This window comes from Gavia stellata, chromosome 2 (assembly GCF_030936135.1).
Source record: "Gavia stellata isolate bGavSte3 chromosome 2, bGavSte3.hap2, whole genome shotgun sequence".
Taxonomy (NCBI): Eukaryota; Metazoa; Chordata; class Aves; order Gaviiformes; family Gaviidae; genus Gavia; species Gavia stellata.
In genome coordinates, this window is record NC_082595.1 from 47,911,787 (window position 1) to 47,935,121 (window position 23,335).

General features: G+C 42.6%; 1 protein-coding gene across 1 annotated transcript in view; it reads left to right on the forward strand.

Moving 5' to 3' along the window:
- NHSL1 (NHS like 1) overlaps positions 1–21,219 on the forward strand; it is a 186,674-nt gene extending 165,455 nt beyond the window's left edge. The window contains exons 6-9 of the mRNA XM_059832687.1: positions 343–474; positions 11,301–14,729; positions 15,276–15,405; positions 18,939–21,219. Coding sequence (XP_059688670.1) covers positions 343–474; positions 11,301–14,729; positions 15,276–15,405; positions 18,939–19,662 — 4,415 coding nt within the window. The 3' untranslated portion in view covers positions 19,663–21,219. The remainder of the gene's footprint in view (positions 1–342; positions 475–11,300; positions 14,730–15,275; positions 15,406–18,938) is intronic.
- Positions 21,220–23,335: the final 2,116 nt, after the last annotated feature.

Sequence of the window (23,335 nt, forward strand, 5' to 3'; positions counted from 1 at the left end):
TAAAATAAAACAACAAAACCACACTAAAAACCACAAAGGGCCAAATTAAAGCAAGGATTCTGCTCACTTGTGGAATTAGAGCTGCTCTCACCAGATCTGAACTGGGCTCAGGAAGTCAAAATTCCTTTTAAAACCTGCAGTACTGTGTAATGGATATGTGTGTCTAAAGCCTTACTGTGATGATATGCTGTATCTTCCTTCAGTGTAAACCTTCATTGTAGGACCAAGCTAACATCATTTATTAATGCCTTTTTTTCCATTTCTACAACACTAGTGGAAGAAAGTGCATGATGTCAGCGTGCTTGGAAGTAATGTTGCTTTGCTTGTTCTACCATGTATTAGGGGAGAATTTCGACCGCCAAGCCAGCATTCGGCGGTCTCTAATTTACACAGACACGGTGGTAAGACGGCCGAAGAAAGTCAAAAGGAGAAAGACTATTACAGGAATCCCTGACAACATACAAAAGGAGCTAGGTATGGCTCATCAGAACTGTATTCCATCCACTGTTCATTGTCACTGCTTGTCATTACTCAACTAATAACATTACCAGTGCTCATGAAACCAATACAGTCTGATAGCCTATTACAATTCCAAATACGTGTGCCTCCTTGCCACCTTGTGCATCGGGAAATTAGGACCTTTTATCTCTTGACTTCCATCTGTTGAAGGGAACAGGGTATTTGGAAAATGGCGTACTGGTGCAATGGAAGTCTGCAGGGATGTAAGGTTTTTGGTCTTTAATACTTTCCTGGAGATTTGGTTTACTCCCCCAGGATGTTCACTGAAGCAAAACTGAAGTGGGCAGGCATTTTGGCTTGCAAATAATTACTCAGTGGAGTAAAACAATTCATGGATGCCTTCCCGACTGTGCTGAGCGTTGCATCGACAGAGAAAAACCGGTATATTTTCCAGTTCAGTTTAGATCTAATTGGCAAGCCCTTAAGTATCAGTGTTATTTGATTGGAAGTAATTTACATGGGCTCATTAGCTATTGCATATATTCCAAAGGAAAAATGCCTACTCTGTCACATTTACACTACCTCAGGCTGTGCTCTTTCACAGTTAGTAGCATACATGATATTCAAAGGTGATGAAGCAGTCTGAATTTTGGCAGACCTTTCAGACACTTTTTGCAGAACTCCTTGATTTAAATCTGGTCATTCTTCTTTGTTTTTTAAAAAAGATCACAGAATCCCGGAATGACAGGGGTTGGAAGGGACCTCTGGAGATCACCTAGTCCAACCCCCGCCCCCACCAGAGCAGGTTCACCTAGGGCAGATTGTACAGGAATGTGTCCAGGCAAGTTTTTAATATCTCCAGAGGAGGAGACTCCACAACCTCTCTGGGCAGCCTGTTCCAGTGCTCTACCACCCTCAAAGTAAAGAATTTCCTTCTCATGTTTAGATGGAACTTCCTATGACCAAGTTTGTGCCCATTACCTCTTGTCCTGTCACTGGGCACCACTGAAAAAAGACTGGCCCCACCCTCCTGGCACCCACCCTTTAAGTATTTATAAGCATTAATAAGATCCCCTCTCAGTCTTCTCTTCTCCAGACTAAAAAGACCCGAGTCCCTCAGCCCTTCCTCATAAGAAAGATGTTCCAGTCCCCTAATCATCTTTGTAGCCCTTCGCTGTACCCTCTCCAGCAGCTCCCTGTCCTTCCTGAACCGGGGAGCCCAGAACTGGACACAGTACTCCAGATGCGGCCTCACCAGGGCAGAGTAGAGGGGGAGGATAACCTCACTCGACCTGCTAGCCACACTCTTCTTGATGCACCCCAGGATGCCATTGGCCTTCTTGGCCCCAAGGGCACATTGCTGGCTCATGGTCGTCCTGTTGTCCACCAGGATTCCCAGGTCCCTTTCCACAGAGCTGCTCTCCAGCAGGTCAGCCCCTAACCTGTACTGATGCATGGGGTTATTCCGCCCCAGGTGCAGTACCCAACACTTGCCTTTGTTGAATTTCATAAGGTTCCTCTCTGCCCAACTCTCCAGCTTGTCCAGGTCACGCTGAATGGCAGCGCAGCCTTCCGGTGTGTCCGCCACTCCTCCCAATTTTGTGTCATCAGCAAACTTGCTGAAGGCACACTCTATCCCTTCATCCAGGTCATTGATGAATATATTGAACAGGACTGGACCCAGTAATGTTTCAGTTTTTCCCGAATGATAACTTTGCAGGTAAAATTATGCTTCCCCTCCCTTTTTTTTTGCAGTAGAGGAAGAATGTCTTTTAAAATAGTCTGGCAGAACATAATTTTAGGTGCTTTACATGTGGAATCGTCTCATATATTGACGATTTCAGTAAGTTGCATTTTGCATCTCTTTTTCAATTATGTTTTCAGCTCTTGGTTCTTTGTCTAGATTTTTCAGGAACAGAAGCAAAAATATGTAACTTGTCTGGATGGCTTTGAAATAGGTGGCCAGGTGTAGAGAAAGCCAAGAAATGAGCAAGTACCTGAAGAGCAGTTTGCGAGTGGAACTGTGCTCCTTCAGCATCTATAATGAAACAGTGCCCTGCCATGGGAATCCTTTGCCTCAGGAAAGAAAATTCAATTGCCCTAACCCTGATAGGACAGCTAAAGTTAGGCAGCTTTAAATTTTGTTAACTTTGGATCTCACATAATGATTTTATTTCTAACTGCTGCTCTGAGATTTGTCCAAAGCTGTCAGGTGTCTTTGTCCACCTATTCTTGTGGGATGGATGCTGTTTTGTGCCTGCCGTAGAGAACTCCTCCCCACAGCGTGGGTTCCCTTCCTCACTCTTCACTGTCCATAGTGGGCCTTGCCACCTGGCAGGAGACACTTTCCAGACCTGGAGTCCTCCTGGAGGTCAACATTTGAATTTGTTATTTTGTGAGAGAGAATGACATATTTATCAGCCTTCCAATCAACTATAAGCAAGCTTCAGAGTTAAATAAAATAATGTAGATTTGTTCTAACCAAACGAAGATCAGAGCTGGAAACAAAGCTACATAAAACATAATAATGAATTATTCTTAACAAAATATTCACTTCTCCTGTTTTAGGTCTCTCTGAGGCTAATCCCTCAGATACCATGTTTACAGATGGTTTGAGGAATAGCAGAGACAACCCTCATCCTCTCTCATCTGTTCAGGATGGATACTTTTTACATTGCCTTCTTCCATTTTAAACTAAAGCCCTTTGCTCTTTGTCTAAAGCTGAGATGAAATGACTTGTGCTCCTTAAAAACGCTTGTGCTGCTTACATGCAAAACTGATACAGGACATCGCTTAAACTGTTCATTTTCAGGGTTGTTACAGTGGTCTTGAGTCCAGTGTGGTGTTCTGAAAACGACATACATCCCAAGGTCATAGCTTTCGACAGAGATTATCTTTGACACATGCAGGACCTGCCTCGAGGGCAGATAGCAGAGAAAAGCAGAGCGAAGCAGAACACTTTGTTCCACTCTACCATTTGTCACTTGTTGGGGTTCCAGACGCTCTTTCAGGCACATGGATTTTGAAATGGGTGACAACTGTACTTGGGGTGGATTTGTGGAGAATGCTTCCTGCTGGCAGCGTTTCCAAAACCTCGAGGTTACGTTTGTGACCATTTCAGACAATGCTTGAAAACATCACCTGTAGTTTACCTGGTGGAATAAACTGAGAAAGCAGTTGGCATCTATCTTGAAATCTCTAACTAATATCTTAAAAGAAGTTTGTGACTATTGCCAGTCTGTTTGCTAAGAGTGACAGGTTTTATGGTCTTGATTTTGGTCTTCCTGTGCTGAGCACATTTCATGTTGCACTGCTTGAAGGTTTTCCTTGGCTCCTATTTTAAGTTGCGGAAGTTTCAGGGCTGGCAGCTTATCACTGTAGGAGCTCTCTCTGGACGGTTCCCTGGCCGACAACCGGCAGGCACATGGGGCTTCAGCCGTCTGCCCTACAGTGGAAGTTTTCTGAGGAGCTTCATGTTGCTTCCATGGTGGTTGTATGTCGTCCAGACACCAAAATGTGTGCCAGGAGAACTCTCTGATGGCAGTGTCCATCCTGTTAGCGTATTGCTTTCCATCCCTAGAAACAAAGTGTGCTTGAAAAGAGAACAGTTATCAGTGTCTTCATCTTACAGATGGGGAAACCAGGCATGCTGAAGTGAAGTGACTTAGCTGGAGTCACCCACCAGGCTGCTGGCAAGGCTGGGAATAAATTAAGTCTCCCCTATCCTCCTTCAGTGCTCTTTCTGCCTTTTCTCCCCTGTCACTCCCCAAATATTTCTGTAGCCTATTTCTCTTACACTGTCCCAAAACAAACAACGAGTTGTTTTAAAACATTCCACAGTTCATTTGATCGGAACAAGGATCCGGACTAAACTCCAAATCAAGCAATTGCATTGTGACTATTGACATTCTCCCTGTGGTTTCAGCTGAATAAATCTCTTTGTTTCTCCCCTAAAGCATTGCTGTGAATGGCTATAATATTTACACAAAGATTAAAATCCCTTGGTGCACCGAAGTTGCTGTGTGCAGGCTAAATAACCAACACATACAGCAGATTCTTGTTACCTCTTGTTTATCCTTCAGAAGGAAGCAGAAACTTGAGAGAACCTCAAAGCTTCAACCAAGCTTGAACTATTTGCATTTCTTGCGAGAGAGACTGGAAGAGCTTCTGCCAGGCCAAGCTGCTGGGGTTCTCCCCTGCCTGCTTTGGCTTCTCTGGCATAAAAAAGACCAAACAGAAGAGAAGGCCTGCGCTGATCACTGGCCTGAGCTCAGCGGCTGTGGTACCCTTGTAGATTTTAGCCAAATGTATTGAAAGGAATCATTAACTACACCCATGAGGCACGTGCTGAAAGTATCTTTGAACATTCCTACTTTTGAGCATTGTAATACTGACGTGTTTTCACAGGCGTCTTCCAGCAATGAACCGGTCTCTCTGCATAGCCTGGAAACTTCGCATTAAAAATGCTGTGTAAATAAAATGCGAGGTGATAGATGGGATTCTGAGACAGAATTAGAATATGAGATGCCTGCCAGTTTAGAGATGCCAGTCATTTTCTGAGCAGTTGTTTTTTAACAGCAGGACTCTCTCAGTACTATTTAGCAGAGTGACACCAAGGTAAGAGGAGAAGGCAAAGCATTCGTCTGTCTGCCAAACACGGCAATGAAAAATTAGTTTTGCATACCTCTGAATTACCTTCATTGTCTTAGAGAACATTAGTATTATATATGTATGTAATGGAGTCAATGTTGGGTCAAAACTGCAGAAAGGGCAAGAAACTGAGATGATGTTTTACTTCAAGTTTTTGTGCTCTCAGTTTCTCTGCTCTGTGCTGCCATTATCCATTGCCTCTAGCTGTCTTCTTCAGATGGTACCTTATATGCAAACCAGTATTCTCCCTCAGGCAAGAAGATGATTCCCAAACAGAAGTTTGGTAGAGCTAAGCAGCTCTTTGGGAGAGCCTGTTGCAGGCCTTGCTCATTTCTTGGCTCTTGGTTATCTTTAGCTTCCTTCACAGGTTCCAGCTCGCCAAATGAAATAAAGGCATCAAAATGCCTTCACGTTTCCATGGTCCCTTCTCTGTGTCAGTGCTCTAGGCTCTGGCTCAGACTAACTTTCTTTTTGTGAAGGTACCAGCTTTCTGGTTGTGTTTCTCCAGAGCTCTGCACTGGTGCAGTCCCAGGCACCGATGGACAGCTCCTGGTGTCCTAGACCCCTTCCCTGTCTTGCCAGAGGAGCAGGTTCCAGACCTGGGTATCAGTTCCACTACAGTTCATCTTCCAAGTAAACATACCTCACCAAAGCAGGGGAGAGGAAACCATCTTCAAGTTTTCCTCCTTTTGATTTCTTCTTCTTCTGCCAGGCATTTTTCTTTTCTTTAATCAAACAGAAAGTTTCTGTCCTCTTTTGGTTTTCAAAAAATGTCTTCTAAATTACGCTTTGTGTGTACTTCCCTTGAATTATTTCGGAACTTTTTTTTCCACCTTAAGGTGCAATTCAGGGTCTTTACGGGTCTGTAATTTTTTCCCCCATCTACTTTTTTTTTTTGTCTTCCTAACCAAAGTGTTCAGAGGGTCAGAATGACCTTGTATGCTTTTCTTCAGCTTATTTCCCTGCCTCCCATTTTCAGTAGCTCACAGTGAGTTGTCACCTATACGATGTCCTGTAAGTCATCAGGATGGATATGACTGACACCTGAACAGTCAATCCCTCATTTGCTTTCTTGTGCACAGCTCAGACCCCCTTGTTGGTACCAGCCAGTGTCCCAGGTATCATTTGGGACTGTTGAAGCTTCTCCTTTGACATGCTTTAGAGGAAACAGTTCCATTTCAGCAATATGGGGGCACATAAGTCCTTCTGATCTTTGGGAACTCAGCTGTTCTATTGAAGACTCCTCTTGATATTCTTTTCCAATTAGTCCCTTCAGCACTAGCAGTCATTCAAGTTATAGGTCCCACAGGTAAGAAGAGTCCCAGATGTCCAGTGGTCTTACAGAAATACCCCACAAATACCCAGCTATTCAAGCCAAGTAATTTTGCATCCTGCTTCAAGTTGCAACTTTAACAGTCTTTGGAGAGAATATCTCTCTTTCAGGGTTATTGTGCCTTTTAACTAATACTGGTTTTATAGCTGTAGTTTCTCAACATTGTACATTTCCAGCACTATTCATCCATAGATCAGGGTGTTACAAAGTATGTATCATCTGCTTTTTGATAATGGGGGATGAAAGACAGAGATGCCAGGAATATAATCTTTATCAGAGGCTGTTCAGTTCGTGAAATGAGTAGAATCAAGAACACTTAAATTCCCTATATTTTCATCAAAATTCTCCTTTTCAGGGTAGCAGTGATGTATGCAGGGGTTCAGGATATTTTTTAGCTGGCAGTACTAAAAAGTATCGCAGGATTCTCTGCAATATTTTTCTCCCCTCTGAGAGATTACAGATGCTTCATGGAGCACAGTGAAAATTCCTTAAAATTACCATAAGCCCGATGTACTTGTCTGTTTCTTGCTGAGTGTCTATTAAAAATCATTTGGTATGTAAGTACTAGGGTGAAATAGATGAAGAATCTCTTGGGGTTTTTGTAACACTGGAAATTGTGGTGCCTGCACAGTGACTTGGCCAGGCCACCAGGTTTGGAGGAGGATTGCTAGGTGGGGCATGAGGAGAAGATGAAAGCAACAAATCTTAGGAATGTGCCTGTGGCACAAGAGGTAAGTGCTTATAGTAGAAATGATTAGTCAAGTAGTTTGGGAAGAGAGATTACTTCTATATACTAGTTGATACCAGCAAGTTCTTTGTGATATCAACACACATACTTTTTATCCTCTCAAATCCTCAGTTTTCTACACTCATTTCAATGCAGAGGACCTTTCTGCTGATTCTCTGCAGCAAGTTGCTGGTGCCACCAGATCAGCGAGAGTCACAGGGAGACAGGGAGTCTTCTAGTAGCTAGTACCTAGCCCTAGGCATTACATGCAGACACTTTCTTTTTTCCATCAAATTTGCAGTCAGTCTCAGTCCCTGTTATCTCTAATGAGCAACACCAGTAACTTCCAGACACAGGGAAAACTGGTGTAACCTGTATATGCCTATCTTGGATCAAGCGCTTGGAGCTAAAGCATGCATTTGAACCTCTCCTCTGTGCTTCCATGCAAGAGATATTAAATATGTTGCATGTTTTGCTTGTTCCAGATAGTGGGTGTTCTTTACTTGCTGCTGGAGTGTACACTGAACATGTGCGTTAGGGAGGAGCATTTGCCCTAAAAGATACTTTCAGCATTTTCAGCATAGCGAAAAAGGAGTGTAGATACGGATCTGCTGTGGTGGACACAGCACTGGCTGCAGGCTACTGGACACAGGATAATATAAAATGCAGACTTTCAGCCACGTTTATCGTACCACCAAATTGCAGCCACTTCTGACTTCATAATGTTCAGCATCTGTAACCTGATGTCCAGTTCTGCCATATTTTTTGCTGCTATCTGCTCAGACATCGTCCCTGCAACTAGATGTGGATGGTATTCTTTAAAAGCTCTGATTTAGTTCCAGAATGTTGATGTTGCAGAATTCTTGTAAGTTCTGGCTGCTAGTTATCTAAGTAGAGATTTTCTGAGACATAGCATTTTCAATGTAGTAGTCAATTAAAGGTTTGAGCTGTCCCGTAGAATTGAATTGTTCATCTTCTAGCTGCAGTACCAACAAAGGCAGTTTGATTTTAAGGATTTTTGAAAACCCTTGCTTTTCAGTGTTACTCTGGAAGTGAGTGAGGGTTTTACAGTGCATTTGTAAATTGCAAACAAAATACTCCTCACTACCCTCCTCTGAATTCCACCAAAAAACCTTCAACATTTTAAGATAACATCTGGATCTTAAATGTTCCTTTGGTTGTTTTTTTGAACCATTTTCCCTGCAGATTTCTGTTGGCCCTCTTTGGGAAATGGAACTGTAAAAAGAGCAATTGCTGTATTATAAAGGGCAAGTAAATCCTCACAGTTTTGCATGAGATTGTGCATACATGTAAAGCCAGAAGCAAAGCTGAAGTAATTTCAGAATATGCTGCATTTTTACAAAAAATATTTAAAACCTCAGAGATGTGTTCTTGTAAAACCAACAGGCGTGAAAAGACCCTTCCCTGACCATACCCCACCTAATGATTGAAGGATGTAGCCCTGTAGTTTATACTTCTGAGACTTGGCTATCTTGCCCCCTCTGAACCCTGTATTTATTTGGGCTCTGAACCATTCTAACTACAAGAAGGCTCACAGTGGTGCAAAGACCTGCCCTTTTAGGCTTCCCTGCAGTATCGAGGTTGTCAAGGTTTACTGCTGTTGAGTCAATTTATGCAGTTTCCATGAGCATATTAGACTGGACCCTAAGTTACATCTATTCTAGTAACAAACACAGGGTTAGCAGTGATGCTCAACAATGTTCTGCAGTTGTTCATGCTGCCTTCTTGTTAGTGTGCTCCGCCGGCACCGCTCTGGCCTGGGCCAGCCAGCGGTCCCCCAGGCTTTGTCTGGGCATGGGTGCCAGGGGATGGGGCAGGAGCTGCTCCCCCAGGCATTCCGGTACAGCCATCCTTGCTGGAAAAGGGCTTAGCTTGGATTGACATAAGAAGGGTCCTTGATCTCTTTCATTTAGTAGCTTAGATACAGTGCCAAGGTTTAATTTTGTATTTCAGACATTTTAAAGCATTGCTGTGCATTTGCAGTAAACAGTATGTCCCAATAATGACACTCCTGGTTTTGGAAGGAGGAAAGGGGAGGTTAGCAGGTCCAGCGTTGTCCTGCTTTGCCATCTGCCTTCCCTAGCAGTAACGTTTTAAACAAGCATAAACTGCCTGTGTGCATTGTGCTGCTTGTGGAGTGCATTCAGCTTCCTTTGTGAATACAAACGTACTGCGTACTGAAATGAGGTGCTCTCAGCCACAGGTCAGTATGTGACAGTATTAGATACTTGCTGTAGTGCTGACAGCTTCATTCTCCACAAGCCCCATCCTCTGTCTCGTGTGTGTGTGTACATTTCATAGTGGTAGAAAGAAGAAAAATACCCCATCTCTGTGGTTAATTATATAACTTAGTATGCAAATTTTTATTACCAGCTATTTTTAGTCGGCTAACAGTTGTTACCAGTGATGTCACGGTTCCAGAAACATTCGTAATGTCTACTTTGATGTTTTTCTCTCTCTTAACCTGATTCTATAGAAAAAATACACATGGAAAGCAAAATAAAATTATTTTTCTTACTGTACAGTTCTTAATAACTGTGTACACAATATGCAAATATCTCTCTTGTTTGGCTGCAGTAGTCCATCTGTTCTGACAGTATCTCATATTAGATTATCCAAGATGTTTGCCAGCATCCAAGTATCTAGCTTTGCTGCAAACCCCTACCAGAAGCAGAAAGAAGCTATGTTTTCATGAGAGCAAGAGAATCTACACAAAGCAAACTAAATAGGCTTCAAGCTGCTAAAAGACTACTTATGTGCCTGGGGAAAAGAAGTAAACGATCTTTTTGTGTGTGCTGCTTTCACTGTAGCCTTTTCAGAGCCCTCTTTTCCTTACCCTAAAAGCTTCTTTTGCCTGCGAAGAATAAGGATAATTAAATGTCCTTTAAGTGGTGTTTAAAGCTGCATGGTAAGAATACCTATCCTCCTGATCCAGTTCCATATAGTAAATATGAAAGGAGAACAGTTGTATCAGGCGTGCTATTTCATCACTCCTGAGACTAGGTTTAAGGCAGAGACTTGAAATAACCGATTTTCCCCCGCAGTAACATATGCAGCATCTTTGCAAGCATTTTCAGCAGCACGCCTGCCTCTCATGTCTGCTGTTTATACAGTAATGCAACTGAATTGAAAAGCAACAGCCTTACACAGACTAATTTTAAAGCAGTGCTCTGGTTTGTGATTTTAGAAGGCAGCTACCAATGAAAATGTAAATTTAAAAGAACCTTAGAGTCCTTTCTACTGACCCAGTGATAACTATATTTTGAGCTAAAACTTTTTTCTATTCTCCTCGAAGTTTTTTTTAATGCCAATATATGATTATTACTTCATTTTAAAAAGTACAGTTATTTTTTATTTCCTGATGGTGCTGAGGATGAGCTGACCATCAGTCCTAGCTGTTCCTTTTCCCCGCTTCTTAGAGTTTTTCCTTTATGATAAATAGAAAGTAGTTATATGGAGAAATGTTATTTAATGATTTTCTTTGCAGTGTTGGATAATGTCTTTGTATAAATGCTGTTATAACATACGTGTTATTTGTGGTAAAACAATGCATGTTTCAGTGCATTAGCTTCCTTTCAGATGAACTGCAAGACTTGGAGAGCTATCCGTGTCTCCTGAAAATCTTTTTCTGAAGTATAATGCTTTTAAAAAGCAGATCTGATTATTCACATTAGTCTCCACATTTCCTTCCCCTTTTCTTTATTGCATGAGGCATTAGGATGGAAACACACTTCGTGTTCCTCAGGCTTTTGTCTGTTCCTGCTGCTTTGCCTGTTGGAAGTCAAACAGTGCTACTTGGTTTCTGACATAACTGATTACTATGGAAATTATTACCATGTCATAAACAGAGGATTTCATGTGTCGAATGTGCGGCGGGAACACAGACGATTCTGTAAGCAGAAGGTTCCTGGTAATAAGGAAAAAGGGAAGAGAAGTGCAGAAAACACACTATGCTTGTGCAAAATCCATTGTTGCAGATGCTTTTTCAGAAGGCATAACCTTCAAGAGCATGGGGATCAAGCAGTTTTCTGGGGTTTTTTGTTTTTAAATGAGTAAGAAGATAAATGTGCATTTGTGCTTCAAGGAATAATTATTTTATTTTGACTCCAGCAGTTGGCCCTGGCCAAAGTGATTTCCGAGGGCATTCGATGTATGTCCCAGATCACTGTTCCACGCTAGGGAGACTAGACAGCTATCGCTCTGCTATGCAGCGCTCTGAAACCAAGGACACCAGCTGTCAGACGGAGGAAGTTAAAGTTGTGCCCCCTTCAATGAGAAGAATACGAGCACAGAAAGGACAAGGCATCGCAGCCCAGATGTCTCAGTTCTCCAGCTCATCTGGAAACATGTCAGTGATGAGTGATTCTGCTGCAGTTATGTTTGCTTCTCGCCAAAATAGTGACATAGGTTTTCACAGCTTGCCTCGGGCTGGTGCGAGAGTGTCTCTGCAGTCCCTAGAGCAGACACAGAGCATCTCTAGGCAGACAGAAGACATTGCTGGCACTTTACCCCACCAGATAAGTAAATTGCAAGTGGATGACAGTGTTGTGCATCTGAGGAATAATCCCACGACGGGGACCTTGCCGAGGCCAAAGTCTCAAGAGGTGAGAAGCTGTGATAGTGAAAAGTCTGCAAGCCCAGCATGTGTGGTCTCTCCTCATGCCACCTACTCAACGAGCATCATACCCAACGCAACACTGTCATCCTCCTCTGAAGTTATCGTTATTCACACTGCCCAGAGTGTTGGATCATTGGATAGTAAAATTACCAGCTCCACTGCCTACCCAAAGCCCAGAGACAATCCTGTTGCCAGCAGTGCAGTAAGTGGGAGAGAAGATCACCATTCTTCAAGTGGTAACTGGAGCGAGAGCAGCTCCACACGTCACTCACAGACTTCAGATACCATCCCATCTAATACCGTCATGATGCTTTCTCTTGGTGACTCTGCTGTCTCTCTTAGCACTCCTGGGAACACAGAGGCTGGGTCTCAGAGCATGAGCTACAGCTGTAGGAACAATCTTGCTTTACCAAACCCTTCCCAGGACAGCGATGGTAGGAGTGAATCTAGCTATTCAGGGGAGCGAGCACAAGCAGCGGTGAACAGCACAGAGCATTGGCTGTACAAGTCTGCAGAAGACAGTGAGACTCCTTCACACAAGGTGGTTTGTACCACGCCAGGCTGTGCCACTCCTGGTAGCAACCTGAGCAGCAGCAGCCTGGAGAGGACTTCAGTCCGGGATGATTCTACTTCTCTGTATTCTGTGGACCACGATGGTTATTACAGTTCCACGCATATGGACTCTGGACTGAAGTCAGACATGCCATGCAATAGTAGTAACAGTTTTGGGAACCCCAGAGACAGCGTGATAAATGTCTTTGAAGGAAAGGAAAAGAAACATCAGGATGACCAGACAGGCCAATGTGACAAATCCCTTGCAAGAAACATCTCTCTGAAAAAGGCAAAGAAGCCACCTTTGCCACCGTCCAGAACAGACTCACTCAGAAGGGTGCCCAAGAAAAAAGCCCAGTCCAATGGACAGGTACTTGATGAAACCCTCATTGCCACCCTCCAGCATTCTCTGCAGTTGAATCTCAAGTGCAAAAATGGCAGCTCCCCTTCCCAGAGCCCCTGCAGTGATTATGAGGATCCCTGGGTGTTGCGCTCCCGCAGCCAAAGCTCAGTCAGTGCAAGCAGCAGCATGATGTCCACCACTGCTCCAAACCTGTACTCCATCTGCACAGTCACTCCCTCTCAGAGTGAAACAAGTAGCATCAAGTCGGAGTACGCTGATCAGTGGGGTTATTACAGCGACTATGCCGCGGTGGCAGACGACCAGGTAAAATCCCCAGTGACCCATTCTGCCAGTACATCATCTGCTCTCAGCGATTACAGCATCAGCCACTTCAGTGATGGCTCAAGGGCTTCTGTGCCACAAGTGCCCAGTGGGCTGGCCAAACCAAAGAGCACTTCTCCGGAGAAATCCCACCGAGTCACATCACCATCGAGTGGGTACTCCAGCCAGTCCAATACGCCCACTGCACTTACTCCAGTGCCTGTATTTTTAAAATCTGCATCATCAGGAAATGGGAAGTCCAAGCTGAAGCCTAAAGTGCCTGAAAGGAAATCCTCTCTTCTGTCTTCAGTCTCCATGTCTTCATCCTCCACTTCTCTTTCTTCAAATACATCTACTGAAGGGAGTGTGAGTGTGAAGAAATTGGACCCCACCCTGAGCTTTCCTCCGGATTCTGGTGCACCTCCTCCACCACCTCCTCTTCTAACACCTCCTCCACATTGCCCCAAACTTTCTCCTCCCCCTCCCCCTCCTCCTCCTCCAGCAGAAGTCACGGATCTGTCACCATTGCCAGCCTCTCCCACGTTCCCCCCTCCTCCGCCAGAAGCCGATGTAAATTCTTCCTTTGCCCAGACTGTCCCATGGTTTCCACAAGAAGCCTCCATCAGTTCGTTCACTTCCCCTGTTCCTCCTCCTTCAACTTTCCCCTTAGCTGTCCCCCCACCAGCACCACCTCTTGATCCCAAACTAACAAAAGGTGCAACAGTATACCCACAGTATTCTTTTAAGAAACGTAGCCAGGAGGATTCTTGCTACAGTCCACTGAAACAGCCACTCAACAAGCCAGATGCATCAAGACCTGTGATGCCCTTAGTAACTACCAAAGCGTTGCAAATGGTGCAGCTGAGGTCTGTGAAAAAAGTGACAGAAGGTGAACCATCACCTGAATCCGCCTCTGAAACCACCTCTCAGGAAAAGGGTACTGTCGATTCATCATCGCAGTCTTCCCTAAAGCCATCTCTCTCACTAAGACTCAGTAACAGCTTAGGCGAGGAGGAACTGAAAACTCAAGGCACTTCATTTAAAAACTCAGTTCAAACACTAGCTCGGGGTTCTCCTCTCCTTCTTTCCGATAACATGCCTGCACATGACAGTGATCAGAAGCCTGCGAGTGCAGTAGGTCTAAACAGGTCTTTTGAAGCTGATGCACTGGGGACTGCTACTGAAGACACACTGGAGTCTTCAGTGCAGAGTGAAGATCTCCATTCTGGCATGTCACTTCAGGGGTCACCAGCATCTCCCGACAAGACTCAGGTCATATTGCCAAGCAAGAAACCACCTCCTATTTCAAAGAAACCCAAACTGTTCCTTGTTGTACCACCTCCACAGTTAGATCTTACAGTGGAGAAAATAGCTGGAGTGAGTGATACTGTCAGAAGCACATCAAGCCCATCTAAGAGAGACGCTGTGCTTGCACACTGTGAGGAGGCGAGAAATTGTCTTACAGATGGACTCAGTTCTAGCGAGATGGACTCTGGCAGCCTGGTTCCTGAGGGAGGAGCTGCCGGATTCACCTTCTCTGAGACAGTGGGAGCTAATGCCTTTGTGGTACAGCCTGCTGCATCACCAGTTCAAGAAGAACCCAGGCAGGAGGAGCAGTCCGCTTTTGATGAAGGAAGCAGTTCAGGCAGCAGCCAGGACAGTGGCAGTAACGCTGAGGGGCACCTATCTCAAGAGAACGAAAGTGGTGAGTCTCTCTTCTCTGACTCTTCTTCAGATGCAGCAGTAGCTATTTTAAAGAAGCTGGGGAGTGAGAATAGCAATCCTACCATTCAGGTGGGCTTCTGTAGAGAAGAGAGCCTCTTGCGATAGTTAAAGCTAAAAGCCTAAAGAAAGTTGCAGGGATCAGATTAATACTTTATGAGATTTCTTGTAATTCCTTTCTGATTTCTCATTATTGCAGACATGGAAAGAAAATGATGCTTTATTTAACTGTGCGAGGATTAAAACATGCTATGAAAGCATGGTTATCTTTGTTAATTTTGATTTTGCATTTTAGTGGAAACCATACAAATTTTGTTTCATTATTGTTCTCCACCTGTGTGTGAGCAAGCATAGGCTTTTTGTGTACTGCAGTTTCCTAAGCAAGTGTTGTTCTGAAATCACAATAATGACAACGGTGCGCTCACTCAATCTCTGCTTTGCCTTAGAGGCAGCAAGGGCTGGTTTCAGGATTATATGCCTGTTGGGTTCCCATGACGGACTGACAGTATTGTTCATTTTCTCTGCATAGTGGAGGTTTTTGAATCGGATACAGCAAATAGTTCATTCCTGCCGAGCAATAGTTATGGGGAAGAGACGGATGGAGTGGCAACACCAGCGAGACCAAGGACTACTGAGGATCTTTTTGCAGCCATTCACAGGTACTGCAGAAATTGCCCTTTCTGTACTGTCAGGTCTGGTAGTTCTCTCAAAAATTAATTAACGTTGTTTTACTGAAACACCCAATTACAACAGTCATTGCTTTAACAGAAAGCACACATTTATCAACCTTCTACTAAGGCTATATATGAAAAAGATAAAGAAAAGAACTTGTGTTTTATTGTTTTACAAATATATTTAACCCATTCTGAACTAAAAGCTGCCAGATTAAATCAATGTAGATTATATTATAAATATCTTGACCCTTAAAATATCAAGTTACGTCTAGTATTTATTGTACTGTTCTCAATCTGCCATATTAACTCTACTGTTGCTTTTTCTGTGTATCTTTTTGTTTTCATTCTCGTTCTCCTCCATCTCTTTTTACTCTCTTCGCTGCTTATATGGTGCAGTTTGGGACAGAGGCTCAACGCTAATGCTTCATGGCAAGCGTGGCTGAAACTGGCAAGTAACACAACATGTCAGTCATATGGCAAAACATATGGCAAACGCTGGATTATAGTTTGCCATAATCCAGCCTGAGGTCGGGTGTTTTGTGTCAAACTGGTTCATGAATGAAATGTGCGATACTGGCTCTATTGTAATGACATTATTCATTTCCCTTAAAAACAAAATCATCCTGAATAGGCAACTAGATTTTTGTGCTGTTCACATTAGGTTCTCAAAATAAGAAAAGTGAAAAGCTTAAAACCACAAAATGAAACGTGTGCACCATTTAAACAGTACATACAGCAGACCATTAGCACTCTCTGAACTACTGAGCTTCCCTTTAGACTAGCATCGATGTAGTCGTTGTGCCATCTTGTGGCTGTGCCTTTTACTTCAAAATTTAGAGGGGCCATCTCTCTTAACTGCTCACAGAAAGTGCTTGGCAGCATCTGTATAGGTTTATCTAGGTTTTCAGTCAGTTTGCGCATCTGTGGGTGAGTTCTGCATCAGGAGTACTGAGGGACAGGAAAAACCTGTTGTGAGAACGTGGCTGGGAGCTGGGAGGCAGCAGCTCTTGGGATGCAAATGCTATTTTTTCAGTTTTGAAGTTACTCTGTTTCAGATGTTACAAAAATTACATGTATATGATACTGACTTTTTATTACTTATGGTTACCTCTTAGGACTGGGCCTCTAGGAGCTGTTCTAAAAATGGTCTGTTGCATGGCGCTCACTAGGACTGCGACAAATCTGGTTTTAGAATGAAATATTTTGGCCAGTAGCCTTTCTCCATTATGTATGCAGGTAGAGAGTGGATCTCTGTGTGTATGCACATACATGTAATTCATGAGTTTATGGGGAAATGGACAATGGAACTGGATGTGACATAGTTAAAACTGCTTGACACATTTGTTATTAAGACCTTGCTTTTGCTGGCTTTAGACTTGAACCACTATCTTCCTTAGCTGTTAATTAATAAAAAATGTTTTGGTTTTCCCCCACTACTTCTAAAAGGTATTATTTCAGTGATTGGCACTCTTGGATACGTGCTTTGGAGTAAGACGAGAAATTCAGTGGTATGTGCGTTAAGGGCAGGAAGAACAATCTTAACATTAAGTCACAGTTTTGTTTGAATGTATACCCTATCTCTGTCTGAAAAGCCACCAAAACCAAATTCGGTTCTTATTTTTAAGTTTCTGCCGTAATTCATACATGCTGAGAAAAGCTGGTTAGATGCTGACAGCACACTGACCGCTCTGCACTACATTTACAGTCTTACTGAATTACTTCAAGCCAGGATAATTAAGTCTTTCCCTGCAGATCTTTGCAATTGAATTTTGCTTTCTGTTTATGTGGAATTTCATTTGGTTTTTGGCAGCAGTACAACCTCAGCATTGCAGTGTTTAAAGGTACCCATAGGCAGCCAAAACCCTAATGAAGGGGAATCTTTTCCCTGTAACTAATGCACACACATGTTCACATACAGACTCACAGAGCGTCCAAGCACTGCATTCACTTGCTGCCTACGGTACTGACACACAGTTAAATCTAGAGAAGGTTCTTATGTTTGCCACTACTGAAGTCATCATTTTATCCCTATGCTATCTTCTGGTGTCCATTCATCCTCAGACTGAATGGATGTTGGTATTACGTTCTTCTTCCAGAAAGGCAGGTGGAGGGAGCAGCAGCTGAAAATAACAGCTGTTACAGCTGCCTGTGGGGGTATCATAAGTGATCTATGCATATACTTCACCACTTAAGCGAGGCAGGATCGCTCCAAAGTCTTGGCAGAGTTTATGGCAATGTCTGTTGCTGCCACCTACTCAGCTGACAGATCCAGCTACTTTGTTTTCTGTTTTTTTATCATCAGTAGGCTGCAATGCATAAAGACATTTGAGCTTGCTTTGGCAAAATCTCAAGGCCTTTAAGAAAGTACAGCTAAAGATCACGTTAAGTAGAAACCTGTTTTAGAGGGGGAACGGTCTGTATTGAACACATGCTTGATAAAAATTAGTATGGAATTACAGCATGATAATCTTGTATTTGTAACAAGTCTGCTGACTTGTTTTAAACTTTTGCCAAAATAGTATGTGTAAAATTAGCCTTTATACAATCTTTTTTAATTAATTCTTGCTGCAAAGAAGCAAAGCAGCTTTGCTACAGATACCAGGCATGTCATACATTTCTTTCTTTAAGATTTCTAATAATGTGAAAATGGGGCAATAGAAGTCCAGTTTCCACTTATTCCCAGTTCCATGATTGTTTCTTAATTTTGGGTTTTTTTATTCCTGCACTTTACATTTAAATTAAAAAACACTCCGCCCTTTCATTTGGAAAGATAATTTTCATGTCAGGAAGTCTGTCTCTCCTTCATTTAGTCAAAGAGTTGCAATGCCAGAGCACCAACAGAACTGTGAAGTTTGTCTGTGCATCTTAATAGAAGCTGGAAAACTCAGTTTCACTATTCATTTAATGTTTGGGTTGGGGAGGGGATTTTTATTTTAAATTGTTTAATCTAGAATGGTTACATGTAGCTCACTTTACTCCATCTTAACTTCAGCGGCAGTGCATTGCAATATCCTTTTCTAAAGGCAAGTGCACTAAACTAGACTTCTAATTCTCCAGAGAGCATCAAATGAAATAGTAAAGCGAAACAAAACAAAAAACCCCAACATACTCTAGATGACATATTTTTAATCAAATCCCCAAACTAACAGACAAATGGCATTGACTATAATCTTTATAATGCATTAGTCTTAGCAGTTGAATACTGACTGCAGAAAACATGATTCACTAAATTCGCTAAAGTGTTTTGGACATCAGTATTGCTGGTTTTAGTAGTTTCATTGTTCCAGAATTGCAGAAAAAGAGCAATAAACTTAGCTCATACCTCCAATACCTGCATTAATGCCTATACAGTTTTGGTGGTGTTCTTACTCATGCTTTAGATTTAGATTACTTCTCTCTTATCCCTCTCTTTGCTTTAGCTTAATTCATTGTCATCCCTCTAAACTGAGTTTAATTAGGGGAGGTAAAAAGTTTCATTTTTTGTTTGGTCCTCTTTTTTTGTCGTTTTTCAAACTCAGATCCAAAAGGAAAGTCCTTGGCCGTAAAGATTCTGAAGACGACCGTACCCGCAATCATTCTCCATCGCCCCCCGTAACTCCCACTGGTGCTTCCCCAACCTTAGCTACCCTCAAACAAGCCGGATCTATTCAGAGAAGCGTTCGCAAGAGCAGCACCAGCAACGACAACTTCAAAGCCCTGCTGCTGAAGAAGGGGAGCCGCTGTGACACGAGTTCCCGCATGTCCGCAGCAGAGATGTTGAAGAACACAGACCCGCGGTTCCACCGGACAAAGACGGATGCCTCCCCTGACCCTTCCGACAGCCCTGCCAGCTGCTCACCCAGCAAGAGCAAACGGGCCCAGGAAGAGTGGGCCAAGAGCGAGGGCCTGATGCCACGGAGCATGTCCTTCTCTGGCACTAGGTATGGCCGGTCACGAACGCCCCCCTCTGCTGCCAGCAGCAAGTACAATGTTCGCAACCGCATCCAGAGCAGCCCCATGACCGTCATTAGTGAAGGAGATGGGGAAGTGGTGGAACAGTCAGAGGGCAGGGTCCGAAGGACTTTGGAAGAGCAGGAAGAGAGGCAGCTTGATATGTTTAACAGTGATGAAATGGACATGAATGACTTTCCGTATGCTGAGGAGGCAGGCTGCAAGGAGACCTTGGATCCAACCCATCTAGACTTAATGACTCAACCAGGTACTTCAAGGAAGTATCTGAGCCCTTCAGCTGAAGAAAGTTAAAAGGCAGTAACAAAAGGCATTGGATATTAGTCTAGAAAATGACAGAGGACTAGATTCCAGAAGAAAGCCCAGACCAGGACAAGTTTACTTTGCTGAGCATTTATTCCATGAACTGCATGTGTATGTTTAAATGCTAAAGCAATGATAGTTCTGCATGGTTGGGTTGGGGTGGGGAGGACTTGCTTTGAATGAGTGGTCTGTGGCTTAAAGAAAGTTAACAGTTGAATTTTTTTGTGTAAAGCCTTAGAAATCCTCTTGGGGAGGGGGGGAGTTTTCTCAGAGCCTGTAGGGGTGTGAAGTTTTTCTTTTTCTTGAGGCTGCAATTGTGCAAGAAAAATTTAGAAATAAGTCTGAAAAACAGGAATGGGAAGGCTTCTGTGGTACAAGCCAGACATTTGCTTCAAAAGCATTGTATTGGTGCAGCGTAGTGCATTTGTTAAGCAGAGAGAGGCACGATGAGGCACATTCACCTATGAGAAGATAGGAGGGTTGGTGCTGGGGTTGCATGGCTTATTATTGGGGTATGCCCCAGTCTAAGATGAAGTGTGTCCTGCGAAAGCAACTAAGTCACCAGGTTATGAATTGGTCCAGGGTACTTTTTTTTTCCTGAGGGAAAATGAAATACGTAGTTAACGTGGAAAAGGGAGCCGAGTTTTATAACACACTACTAGCTGCTATGCAGCCACACACGTACGCTTGGTGAAACACTCATTTCCAAGTGAATTGCTTCCTTGACTAGAGTATTCCCTTAGAGAACTGGAACAACTGGATGTGTGCGGAGGATGTGAGCACACAACAGAAAAGTGGGAGAGGAATTAAGCAGTGTACTGCCAGAGTTTGGAAGGGTTATGTTTCTGAATTAGAAAGCAAAATTTGACTTTGAGAACTTGCACTACAGAGCTGTAGGTGAAGCCTGTCTTTCAAAATTGAAACTTGGGAGTTGTATTTTGCCAGAAGTCTTTCTTCCGTTGTCAAAATGGGAAGATTATTACTTTTCATCACTTGAACTACAGATACTTGCTAACTTTTGGTTACCAAAGAATAAGTTACAGTTACTTTCCTTTTTGATTTGCCTGCAGTATTTCTCTTCTTTTTTAACCTTAATAATTTAGTGAGGTTTGTTTTTATTGTATATTTTACAGATAATAAAAACATTTAACGGTTTTCCAATTGTAAAGAAGACCATTAATTAAAACTGAAATATTGGCTGGAGTTTTTGGTTCTTAGTAGGAATGAAGCTTTTAATTTTTAAGAAGAATTTTGCATCATTTGATGGCGTGCGCAGTTTTTGTATTGTTTGTAAATATTGAAAGTTGTTAAAATATCTTTTGATCTCCCTACCGTAGAATTTATACATTTTTAGATTGCTTTTAAGAAGAAAAAGCACTCTTTGTAGATTATTTATTTTAGAGAAATATGCTTGTAATCTCTTTCTTCAATCCTTTACTTGTTAGTAATGTAAATTTCAGGGGCCTTTGTTTAACTCTTCCCTTCACAAGAGGGGAACAGTGATGAAAATGCTGTGACTTTGCTTCAATAAAGAAAAAGGCTGCCAGTTGCCATATTGTCTTTTGAGTTGATTAAAATCTCCTTCAAAAGATGTGTCCTGCAGCGTATGGCAACCCACTGAATGCCATAAACCATACATCCAGCTACTAATCTCCAGTTTTCATTGCAAAGTTTACTAATTCACTTTAGAGACAACTAAAACATACTTACATATCCATCCCATTTTGGCATCTCAATGCTGAGACTAAAAAAATTGAAATAATCCTAAGCTTTTTCCAATATCATTTGTGTTTCTACTGCTTCTCTTTTACTTGCAACGTGTCCCAGAAAACTAAAATTTTTGGAGAACCAGATTATAAGCAGAGTGAGTGAGAAGTGAAATGAAATGGAGAAGGTGAATCCAACTGCACTCACTGGAACAAGGGTGGGGTTAACTGGTGCACAGCAAACTGTCTACCATTTTTGCATGCTAAATATATTTAAAGAACCATTGGGGTTTTTTAATTGAATGAAAACCTAATTGGATAAAGTAGATAGTTTCAGATATTATTAATATTGATCTGAACTACATACTGTTGCAAAGAGATAGTGCAAAGCATTCTGCAGCTGCTAAATGTCTTATGCGTGTTGCTTTGGTGTTTCTCCCAGAGCTGATGACATGAAACATAGAGCACAGTGTCCTTTTCACAGCAGGTGCTGTCCCTTTCAAAGCTACGTGTAAATGCTAACTAGTCCTCATGCCACCATCCTGACAGGAAAATACTCAGGCTTTGTTCTACTGTTTACAAATGGGGAAATCATCTAAGTGAAAAATGGCAGCATTGGAGAAAATTATAGTTCTGGTGTCTGCAACTTCTGCAGTACTTTGCAGTATTTTGCATAAAGTGCCTGTAGGAGGGATCCTAGCCAGCTTGTTTCCCTGATGCTGGCCAGCTGATGCTGCCAGTCGTTTTTATAGCTATATGGGGAACTCTTTGGAAAGTCCCGGCTTATATGCGCAGCATCCTGTCAATGCAGGTAGGTGAGATTAAACTTAAAGGTAGCATGGGCTGAATTTCTTCTCTGGCCACACTCACCTAAAAACCACATCTGGCATAAGGTGAGTTTGGGTTGAGGCTCAGGTTTTGGCTAATGTGCAGAGGCAGTGTTTATGTAGCCCTACTGATGTTGCTACACAACTACATTTTACATGGTGTAAGATGTAGTGAAATACATTAAATACGCTGAAATATAGTGCTTATAATGATACATACTTAGGCAACTGATGTAACTTCCTTGTGGAGATACCACCATGTCATCTCCCTGCTGCCATCATCCTCTGTAGCAGCAGGCAGAATTGGTTAGTAGCTCAGTTTTCTCAGCAACACAGTCCTTGGCCCAAGTTTCCGCTACAAAACCTTAAGAGCATGACGGCTTTAGGCCGTGTTTTCTGTACTGGCAACAACTTTGGTGTGTATGTAATTATGCTAAGGAAAACATGCTTAATTTTGTGTCACGCATCCAACTTCAAAGTTACTTTCTTCCATTATAAGCTTCCTCCATAGAGAGGTTTTGCAATTGTGGCTTTATTGGTCAACAGGCATAGATTAAGTTTAGCAAAACTCTGCTAAAGACATCCAGACCAGTAGGAGAGGAGGAAAAATACACAAACTTTGGCCATGCTAAAGAGAAAAAGGAGACGTCATCCTGATGCTTCATGAATCGTACTGTTACAGGGCTTGTTCAGAGTTTACAGTTGGTTTACAGTTTGCTTCTAAAACAAGAATCATTATTGAAGCTAGATACGAGATTAAGTTCTGGTTTTCCTTTTATTTGGAGTGGTTTTCAACGTCAATCTTTTCCTGAATTTTGCTCTGTATTAACTCATTCTATGCTTCCTCTGTTTATGCTCAAAGTTGATTCTTACTGCTGTCAGATGTAGGCAGCCCCAGTCCCCCTTAGAATTAGAGCCCTTCAGTTAACACATTCATAGGCTCTGTGGCATTTACAAGCCTTCACTGTTTATGTACTGGAGAAAGGGGAATTTATTATTGTAATTTAGACGAAGGATGGTTATGCAAGGAGCAATAGCTTGGTGAGAGAAGGTTTGGAAGGTTACTGGAAATCAGTTAAAAGAATTGGGAAAGAAGTGGATTTGATAAAGACGAGGTTTTGAGGAACCAGA